We start from the raw sequence: 11,969 nt of genomic DNA on the forward strand, positions 1-11,969 counted from the left end.
TCAAATCTATCGAATTATAAAAGCATGTTGGTGTTGTATTATTGTCTAAATTTAGGACCCATTCAACCCTGTTTTGAAGAATAATTATGTACTTTTTTTTAATGTTATTATAAATATAGAAAAATATATGATGCAATAATTAACAGAATATAATGGACTTATAATTTAATTTGCAGCAAGTATTTTCAAGTGTAAATTTTACCATGCTTTGTTACCTTATAACTAGTAGAGCTGGAACTTCATCTAAAGTTATGATTTCTATAATACCTTTGTTTTAAACTTTAAAGTATAAAATCAAAATAGAAAATAATGAAAACATCTGGTTAAACACTCGGGTTAACTGAGCAAAATTTATGAGCTAGCTAGTAAAGAAAGTGAGATACACCATGTCTTCAGTTTAACATGTTAAACTACATGGACCTAAAGTGACTAGTGCTGATTCTATAGTTTGGTTACGTTTTGTAATATATGAAATTGAAAGGACTGGTTGTGTCAAATTAAGAAGTTAGTTGATTAATTAGTCGTTAACAGTTGTATAATAACGAATTCAATATGAGAAGCTAATTAGAGTTTGATGATTTCTCTTTGTTTCTTCTTTTCGATTTCTATATTAGCTATCAATATTTATGCATTTATATGAGTATTACAATTAAAAGTTGTCATCGGCATAAAACCCCTACAACGATGACATGTCGTTACAATAGGGTGCTACATATTCAGACGACGTGTTGTTGCAATAGGTTAGGCAAGAGAGGCAAAATATTAGGCGTCATGTAGAAAACAAACATAATTAGTGGCCGTCAGCTGGAAATTTTTTACAATAATATGTCATTGCTACATAGAAAATAATATTCTTTATTTTATTAATCACTAACATGCTATAGTGAAAAAATTGCAAATAATTTGGTTCTCAAACAATAATGATTATACCAAGTTTAAGTTCACGATTAGATTAGTTTTGATGTGGAAAATATTTCAATTTTGTTACATGTGCTTGTATCTAAATGAAAATAGCCGCTCATCTTTCTTTCTTGTATATTCTTCTTTTCTTTTCTTTTTTTACAATTTTCCAAGTTTTAACCTTTTATCTTACTGCAAATTTTTAATAAATTAGTAGCCACCCATTTTGAATTTTTGGTTGATCATTGATCTACTGTTTATCTTGGTGTTTTAAGTATGTTCATAGTGATTTAATGCATTTTATAATTTTGTATTTAATATTATATACATAACGTTTTTTACTAATTAGATGTACAAAGACATGTTAATATCCATAATATACGGACCGTGCCTACTTGTCTAGTAGGTTTAGGGTTTGAATTGATTGGGATTGGGATGTTAAAGAATTGTAAATATTGATTGCCATGAATCTCTCAAGATTGTGACATATATGAGTACTTACAAAATATGACTGATAAATAATCCCCTATTTCTTGTTATTTTTTACAGAAGTATGTTCTAGTTGGATTAGATTTATATGTTATTTATGTTGAAATTCCTCTGATTGAATTTAAATTAATAATTGTCAATTATTGATGTGATTAAATAAATCCAAGCAAAAATAGGTTAGATCCGATCATTTGTGATAAGTTATTCATATACAATTTTAGAGAGAACAAATTCCTGACCAAAGACCCTATTGTTAAATTAATCACAAATTAGTAACAAAACAGACAAGCCTAGAATTAAGGAATTGAAATGTACATTTTTCTTGATGGATTACACATTACGATCAGTTTAACTTGTGTTTTAATTAATTCGAACTTAAAACTAAATTCATATGGTATATTGTTTGTCTCGTTACGAATGCCGTTTGATCTTCAAGAGTTTCATTGTTGTGACATTTAGATTCTATTCTTGATGTGGTGTTTCGCATTCTTGTTACGTACTTTAAAATACCATCAGGTTTTATAGTTTCCCACCCTACTAGATCGATCCTTTACATAAAATTTAAGATGATGAGGCGATGTTTCGTTTGTTCATTGACGTTTCATAGTTACTTTAGTGTTACATTCTTTTACACTGATCTCCATTTGGTGAGGACGTGATTTCCAATGCCCACAATTTTTTACTACACATCATCTTTATTTTTATTCATGTATATTTGATCTGTCATACGCACACTCGCTCGTATGTGGGGTGTATGTATATATATAATGAAAACTTATTTAAGTTAATAAAACTATGTGAAACTCCAATAAAACAATTCAAATTCTTTTATTTTCTTTTATATATATATATAGAAAGGTTAACGTACAAATGAAATTAACTTGCTAAACGTGAGAATCAAGTAGAGTAATTATTTAATTACATCATGAAGTAATTATCATAGAGTAATTACATAATTACTCTACTTGTATATATAATTACTCTACTTAATTCTCACGTTTAGCACGTTAATTTCATTTGTATATGTATATATATAATTATTTGTATTTGTATGTATAGGGGATGGATCTTGCGAGAAGTGATATTACAGCGAGAAGTGCGAGAAATGAAGGTATAACTCCATTAATCCCTAATTTCACTCTCTTTTATATGATGTTACATACATATATGTAGGTTGGTTGTATTTATGTCTTAATTACACATTCAAACCTACCTACAAACATATAAATGTACTGAACCACATTCAAACATATGTACCTACACACATACAAACATACATACACATATACAAACATACGTACACATATACAAACATACATACCTACACACATACATATGCACCTACACATAAGAAAGGGAGTGAAATTAGGGATTAATAGAGTTACACATTCACTTCTCGCACTTCTCGCTGTAAAAAAACTTCTGAAATGATCCAATACCTGTATATATATATATATATATATATATATATATATAAATCTTTATAGAAAAAAATATATAAAGTTTTATGTAAAAGAAAGTTATTTATATGTAGCATATATAATATCACATGTGTGATTTTTTCATACATAATTTCTTAAAAAAAAACTTCTGTAAAGATTAATTACACTTTAAATATTAGAAAAAAAAACAAAACTGATTATTCTTTTGGGTTTTCACATAGTAATTGAAATTTCTCATATATCTGATCAAGTTGGTTTCCAACTTTTCATTCTCTATATATATTAATTAATAAATTAATAATAATTAACTATGTTTTCTAGTTTTCTCTATTTCGTGTCTAGCTAGCTCCTTACAATGTCACGTGTATTTGTACTGTAGATTCTTTTGTTTCAATTAGGGTTCATCTTTATAAGAACAAAGAATAGGTTAACATATACACTCTCAAAAACTTGTTCTCTACCATCAATATATAGATATATATATATATATATATATATATATATATATATATATATATTATACAAACATCAAAAAGCCTTATTTGTTTTGATCTTCCCATCACTATACTCTTCTTCTTCTTCTTATATGACACTTTAGTAGTTCACAAAAAAATGGCATTAGAGACAATAATATATCCACAAAACCAAATTGCTAACTTTGGATATAATTATCACCATTTGTTGCAAGAAGATGATGATTATATTTTTAATGGTCTTTTGGAGGCTTCCAATAATATTAATAATCATCATCAAGAATCAGGAGATGCCCATGCAAGTTGTGACATTAAGATTGAATCATCACCTGTTGCGGCGGTTGGTCGAAGAAAGCGGAGGCGGACAAAGAATGGGAAGAACAAAGAGGAGTTGGAGAATCAAAGGATGACTCATATTAAGGTGGAAAGAAACCGCAGGAAACAGATGAATGAATACCTTGGTGTTATCAGATCACTCATGCCATCTTCTTATGTTCAAAGGGTAAGAGTTACATTGTTTAATAATATTATTTAGGGTTGATGACCAAAATGTTCGTTGACCGGTCAGTCAGAGTATACAAAATGTCTATTTGATTAGTCTTTTGTCGAAATGCTCATCTCAATCTCGTCGACCAACACACTTTTTAATTAATCATAGTCGACGAGATTTTCAGCAAACAAGATCTGTCTCGTGTCACAAAATCATTAGATCGCTCTTTTATTTTAAGTATCGTTGGAGCTTATGGGATTATTTAGTCGTCGTACTAGATATATATTTTGAAGTCTGACGAGATATTTTTGGCTTCCGATGTGGGTTAGTAAAAACTCTCTAAGTATGATTAAAAGTGATCGGATCGACACGTTTTAGAATGAACATTATAGAAATTGATTAGTTAAATGGGTATTTTGTCAACAATGACCGGTTAAATTTACATTTTGATATTTTTCCTGGTTATTTATCATAATAGTAGATTTTCTTTTACACTAGCTCGTAGTTCTTTTATATGTACGGAAAGATACTAGCTAGGTGTACAATCAAATGAACTTTTGAAATTAATCATCATAAATCAGAAAGTGACATAAATTAAAAAAAGATGCAAAAATAGTTATATGTATACATATAAACAATACAAAAAAATTAGTTTATGGAAACCTTTATATCACAAAAAAAGTTACATTAGATGAAGTTGCATTAGACCTAGTACAACCTTTTTGTTAGATAATGCAACTGTTTCTTTCAAATGCAATCCTTTAAAAGTGTTGCATTTGAAGAAAACAATTGCGTTATCTAAGAAAAATGTTGCACTAGATCTAATACAACTTCATCTAATGCAGTTTTTTTTGTGATATAAAGGTTGCCTTAGGTCAATTTTTTTGTAGTAAAAATTATAAAAGGTTATATGTCCAAAAAGAGACTTGCTTTGTTTTAAAAAAAAGTAGATTTATTAACTTAGGGGGAGTTTGGGATTCCTTATATTTACCTCCTTATAACTTATCAACTTTTGTAAGTTAAAAAGGTGTTTGGGTAATGTGACTTTTTTAAGTTTTTAAAGAAGAAAAAATAAGTTTTGATAAGTTAGAAATGTGTAACTTATCAAAAACTCCTTACTTTAGTCAAAAGGATGTGTAAATAAGGAATCGCAAACATGGCCTTATTATCTTTTTAGGGTGATCAAGCATCAATAGTTGGAGGAGCCATAAATTTTGTTAAAGAATTGGAGCAACAACTACAAACCCTAGAGGCACAAAAAAGAGACAACATCAAAATTAGGCATAGTCCTCTACCACCACATCCCTTTAGTGATTTCTTTACATTCCCACAATACTCAATATTCCATGGTGCTAGAGGCGGTGCCGGTGGTGATCCAGCCACCACAACCAAGAATCGGGCACCGGCTATGGCTGAGATCGAAGTGACATTGGTGGAGAGCCAAGCAAACCTTAAGATACTATCAAAGAAACGGCATTGGCAGCTGTTGAAACTTGTGGCTGGTCTAAAGTGTTGTTGGCTCACTATTCTTCATCTTAATGTCACAACACTTGAGGAAATGGTTCTCTATACTATTAGTGTCAAGGTTAGTGTTTATATCCTTATTATTTACTTTTTCAACATTAGAACAAATATATGGATATATAGTAAATGGTGACAATATTAATATTCCCACACAAATTTAAAATTTAGATTCATCTAACTTCATTGGTTAGCAAAGTATTTGCGAGATTTCTTAGGGTTTCTGATAACAGGTTCTCATAATTATCGAGAAAATGATGAAATCATTTAGATAATTATTTATTTTACCGGAATACATCAAGATTCCCATAACCATAATTAATTTCTCAAACTGGTTTTGTATAGTGAAAAGAGAATAAGGGACAAAACATGTTTTGGATTTTCACTTTATCGTTTTCAATTCTATTTCAAAGTAATAGTTTTTCGTTTGTAATTTAGTGTCATGCTTTACTCAATAAAATTAAGCCGTTCAGACATAATATATAAATGTTTCAAGATTAACATCTATAATTTTGCTAGTGATTAACAATAAAATTATTTAAAATTCAATTTATCTTATGACAACAAAGGGTCAGTGCCTTATAAAATACAATGATGTTGAGATAATTATCGTTCGAAAAAGAATACAATGATGTTGAGATAATTATAAACAAAGCAAATTTTATTTTTAAATTAATTAGGATGTATAGATTTCTGTTTGTAGCTTCACAGGAAATATATCAAGATTCACAGACTTATTCTCATCAAAAAATTAAATAAAATAAACAGGAAATAGGTTTTTTGTATATATAACTAATTAAAAATTATAGTCTATAGATGATCTATATATATTTCTTGGTTAATTTACTGTAATTTGTTGTTATTGTGTTGACAGCTTGAGGATGGATGCCAAATGAATACAGTAGATGACATTGCAGATGCTATAAACTGCTTATTATGCAAAATTGAAGAAGACACCCTTTGTGCTAATTAATATTTATTTTTTTTAATACTATTATATCATTTTGACCAACTGCAAATCTGCAATCTCTCTAGTTTATTACAATACTTGGTAAAGCATAATTTCCATCTGTTTTTGTTTTTGTTTTAGTTCTGGTGTAGAGAGAGGTAGTGCCAGCTAGTTGAATTCGACTTGTAGACCCTTTTGACAAATAAAACTTATGGAATTCGTTTAAAATTTTAAATTGCTTATAATGAACACACACGCGTGTTTGTGTGGGTGAGTGGGTGGAGAGGGCGTTGTCAATGTACAAGAATTTTCTTTCGAACAAAAAACATTCAACTTTTAATTTTTTTAAAAAATAATATATGGGTACATCATTTGTTTATAGAATCTACACATGTATAAATTATATGTAGAAGCGTAAATCATTTGTAGGTATATATACTTACTACACGCGTGTAGTATTAAAAAAAAACAAAACAAATGAATAAACTAGTTTAAAGGTTTTTGAATACACATAGCAATAGCATAGAGCCATAGACATATTTACATAAGTAGAGTTTAAAAAAAAATATGAACTACTATCAGAAAAGTTGGATGATTTATGTTTGTTATTTTTGTTCTAGTAAATAATTTAGTCAACTGTAATAAATCTCTTCTTACACTCACATCACATCTCCCTATCAATAATCTTATCAACCGTGTGATCTTTAAACATTTGAACACCAAATCATTCCTCACTTTTCTTAAGAACCAATATTTGGTATAAATGATCGAAGCTAGTCTTCCCTGTTAAATTACAACCGCACCATGTCGCCAAGTATATATAGTTAATATTAAGCATGTATAAAATAATTTGCAACAACGTAATTGCTAGTTTACTAAATAGTAAATACTGTAAACGCAGGAGAAATCGCATGCCCGTAAGAAAATCATTTTATCAAAGTATATTATATTTTCGGTCTATATATGTTTGACCAGTATATTTAATTAATTTATTAATATATAAATTTTATCAATTCTTTGTCACTATAACCCTTTTCACAGCTGTTGACACATGAAACAGTGTGAATAACATTGTCTGCACATTAGTTCGTGCATTAGATGACAATATTTGCAGGCTGTTTTTTTTTAGTTTGTTTTTTATAATGCTAATAACTTTTTTTTATTAGTGTTAACCGTAATAAATTTACTCTTTCAAATTCAAAGCACTTTCAATAGTTATAAGAGAGAAAGTTGAATGTGTTAAGCAAAAGAGTTTAATTAGCTAATATGTAATTAATAGTTTGAATGTTTAGAGTTATCAATTGGTAATTAGTTTGTTTATTTGCATGCTTATCTTAAGTTTGAGTTATATATAGTATGTTTATGAAGTTAATTAGTATAAACAGATGGTTAGGGCATCTACTTAGGGTGTCATGAAATATTATAAACGAATAGAATCGTTTTTTGTTGAGATCAAATTATGTGTTCGGGTTCTTGGGTCTGATTTCCAACAACAAGGTGCTTACTCCTTTAAAGATCGAGTATTCAAGTCTCGTGGTAGACATTGGTGTAGAATTATTATGAGTAGATTATATTGTCGTTAAAAAAACCGTGAAATTTTATATGTGTATATAAATTGCAACTTTATGATGGCTTACTGTGTGTATCAATTTAAGTATAGTTTGATTATTTAAGTTGGATGATAAAGTATAAGTGGCGGTTTTGTAGTCTTTTAATGATTTTATTAAGAGATCATCTCTGAATCAATCAGTATTAAATGCTTTTGGTTTACCAGAATGACATCTTTGAATCAGTCAACAAACATCTTAATCTTACCCACAAAGCTTCAAAATAATATTGAATAAAATTTTACTCTTTTGCCCTCTCTTTCACACGTTTCCATAATCGTCAATCTGCCACTCACACACCACCTCCTCCACCACCAATCAACATCATATGCGCGTATTCAGCACTAATTCTGATACGATCCTACAAAAATATTATTATTATTATTAAAGTTTATCTTTTATTTAGTTTCCATTGTAGTCAAATTATGTTTCCTTTGTTTATCTTTTTCTATTTTTATGTCCTTGTTTTCCTATATATATTGTAATCCTGTTTAAGAAAAAAAGAATAAGAAAGAATTATTATTTTGGGTCTTTTTTCTCTTCTTCTTTTATGTTCTTGGGAGATTGACGGTTGTCTCGAATAAACCGTAACAATTGGTGCTTTCATTGAGCCTTAGCCTAGATGACTTTGGAAGAACTCTTATGGGAGCATCCACAACTACCTCGTTTTACCGGATCTAATCTCACCCTATGGATCTCTCAAGCAGAACGATATTTTCTTTTTTACGCGATCTATGACGACGAGCGGTTTCCCTATGTCATTGAATCCTTTGATGATGAACCATTCTAGTGGTTCAATGGTTGGCTTCGGAGTTCAGACTTCCTCACATGGGATGATTTTACTACAACAATGCTTACTCAATTTCACTCTAGTTCCGTCAATGCAATTGCCACGTCTGATCATGAAACCATTATTAAGGAGGAAGTTACTCAAGGATTGGAGGATATGACCTTAGGTGGGCATGTAATTGGTAAATATAAGCAACAAAATTGTAAGTTGATGGTTACTAAAGATGTCAATCAAATTTACAACAATACAATTAGTTCGTTGGCGCCAACACCGTTAAAAGGTACAACAAGACGACCCGTGTTGCACCCCTTGTGGTGGTCCGTTGACATTGGCCCGAATAACACCAGAAGACTCGAATGGCAGCCACTGTGGTGCTACGTTGAGACCGCCCCACTTGTCGTTGTACGACTCGAGTGGCGACCACCATGGCAACGACATTCCGTCCTTGAGGACAAAGACGTTTTCAAGGGGTCGGGAATTGATACGATCCTACAAAAATATTATTATTATTATTATTATTATTATTATTATTATCTTTTATTTAGTTTCCATTGTAGTCAAATTATGTTTCCTTTGTACGACTCGAGTGGCGACCACCATGGCAACGACATTCCGTCCTTGAGGACAAGGACGTTTTCAAGGGGTCGGGAATTGATACGCTCCTACAAAAATATTATTATTATTATTATTATTATTATTATTAAAGTTTATCTTTTATTTAGTTTCCATTGTAGTCAAATTATGTTTCCTTTGTTTATCTTTTTCTATTTTTATGTCTTTATTTTCCTATATATATTGTAATCCAGTTTAAGAAAAAAAAAATAAGAAAGAATTATTATTTTTGGTCTCTTTTCTCTTCTTCTTTTATGTTCTTGGGAGATTGACGGTTGTCTCGAATAAACCGTAATAAATTCAGTACTTACTGACTTAGAGTCTATTACCCATTTAGTTGTAAGAAGAGATGGAAGTTTATAAAACTATGTTACGATACACGTAATTAATTTAGTCTGTATTAATAAATAGATGAAGTATTTAGAATTAAACTCAAAAAAGTGTAATAATTGAACTTTTGAAACACTTTATGTCCGTACACATTGGGTTAAAATTCTGAAAAAGCTAAATCCATAGTGAAATTAACACTCCTTTTAACATCAATAATGAATCCATGTTCTATAATGTTGTTCTACTCAATTATTTTAAACTATATCTTAATATCAAGGTTGTAATATGTTTTCTTTTATGCTTGTAATATTCTTTCTTAATCTTGTAAAAACATAAGGTCCCACATATATTATTTGTTAAAAGCAAATTAATTACTTTATATTGTACGTAACATCGTATGTCAATCAAATAATGTTACACCCCTAATTGGGTATTGTTTATTTTCACACGAATGCATGCAACCATACTATTTGTTGAATAAGGCAACATATTGTTCTATTATCTATAATATTGTGACAAACAGTGACGGTTCCAGAATTATTATGAAACGAAAGTGATTTAACACTAATTTTTAAGAGACAATTAAGATTTTTACATACAAATATCACTAATTTAAAACAATAATATAATTAGTGTTGTGAAAGAAGAGAGAAATTAACAGCATTGTTAGTAACATTTATTTTATAATTATGACCCACTATTATTTACAAAATTAAAATATTCATTATTACATTAATAATATCAAGATAAACAAATTTATAGATTAAGAAAACTAAATAAACATTATTGCAAATGGGGATGTATTTATACAAACTATATATTTTAATTTTCTTTAATTATGGCCCACTATAATATTTTTTTTTGCGTTTTAAAAAAACATATTATTTTCTTTTGTTAAAAGTGTGGATATTTGGTTTCATATCAAATGAATATGTATTGCTTTTCAAAAAAAAAAAATGAATATGTATTGATACAAATTTAATATTTTAATTTGTTTGCTATATGTTTTCTTAATAAAACTAAATGTTGCACGAAATCAAAGGATTCTCTTTTTACTATTATAAGATCGCCTTGGACGACATAAATTCACAAGGATATATTTTGATGGTCCTTTCCATGAAATGAAATGAGATAATTTAGCTTCATGTTACAAATCAATTAAAATAAAAATAAAAACATGCATGAAAATGTCCTTTTATGATTACATACATTGTTCGATTCTCATGGTACAAATCTAAATCTTAATTTCAAATGTTAATTGATTAGGATGGTTGCTAATTAAGGTTGTCACTGTCATTTGCTTTTCATCCGTTATAATTGTTTATAAATAACTTAATTTTCACACAAACACAAAAGAATACATTTCATATACATATGTGTGTATGTATTGCAAAATTTTGCTCAATTTCATATGTCAATTGCAAACAAATCTTTATTAGTTGGAAGAAGACCCTTCTAAATTAGTTTTTTTATGGAAGCCTGACGTTGGTTAATTTTGATACGTATAAGTTAATCCTTATTATTTAGAATAACAATGACTTTAAAGTAACGGAAGTATGAACTAAAATTGGGGAGTTTAAGTTACGAGGGGGTTAATGCGTAGGTAGGAATTAAGAGAATACTTTTGTATAAAGTGACATTCTATTCAAACAAATTTTTCTGCAATAAAATGAACTCTGATGTACTTACAAAACTGTACAAACTATGGTCACACACATAGACCCTTAAGACCAGGTGTGACAAACATCGTCCTAACCTGCAAACACAAGCACACCCTAAACTTATGCCCAACAAATAACTTTTTTGAAAATAGCAAGCCACTCCACTACTGGTTTTGTGAACATCTTCTATTTCAAACAAAAAACTAGCATAAGGCCCAACAAGCTAGACCCTTCAACCAATTAAACAACAAAATAAAGGAACTTAGGAAACAATATATAAATTTTTGGTGGAGATATAACAAAGTTGCATTATAGGCTGATAGCAAACCAGTGGTTCGAACCCGCGACATGAATGGATAAAATAAATCCAGGTAGTAACGACTAACGACACAAGAATGCGCCCACAGTCCTCCAATCGTCGCCAAACTCAAATTAACACCTCATCCTACGTCGTTATCGTGAACCACTCGACCCAACTTGAGCTTCCCATGCACGTACCATCATCCCATGCAAATCTTAACACCCAAAAGGCCAAAACCCAAGGGCCGGAACCTTAATTACCGGCTGCTGCCGCCACCCAAATAGTTGGGCCTGGACTTGGCCCATTTGTCAAGGATTATTATTATTATTATTAACTTGAGTGTCATAACTCATAAAGCTTAAGTTCTTCAATTCAAAGTTGAATAGCTTTATAAGTAAGCCAAA

At 29.8% G+C, this 11,969-nt stretch overlaps 1 protein-coding gene across 1 annotated transcript; it reads left to right on the plus strand.

Annotated features, from left to right (window-relative positions):
- Window positions 1-3,358: 3,358 nt before the first annotated feature.
- Window positions 3,359-6,302, plus strand: LOC143582572 (transcription factor bHLH94-like). Its single transcript, XM_077065100.1, has 3 exons — window positions 3,359-3,806; window positions 4,972-5,379; window positions 6,190-6,302. The coding sequence occupies exons 1-3, from the start codon at window positions 3,444-3,446 to the stop codon at window positions 6,286-6,288; spliced, it is 870 nt and encodes a 289-aa protein (XP_076921215.1). The 5' UTR covers window positions 3,359-3,443; the 3' UTR covers window positions 6,289-6,302.
- The last annotated feature ends 5,667 nt before the right edge of the window (window positions 6,303-11,969 follow it).

This window comes from Bidens hawaiensis, unplaced genomic scaffold, assembly GCF_021521415.1.
Source record: "Bidens hawaiensis isolate Kalapana, Puna unplaced genomic scaffold, B.hawaiensis_p1.1 tig00031792_1, whole genome shotgun sequence".
Lineage (NCBI taxonomy): Eukaryota > Viridiplantae > Streptophyta > Magnoliopsida > Asterales > Asteraceae > Bidens > Bidens hawaiensis.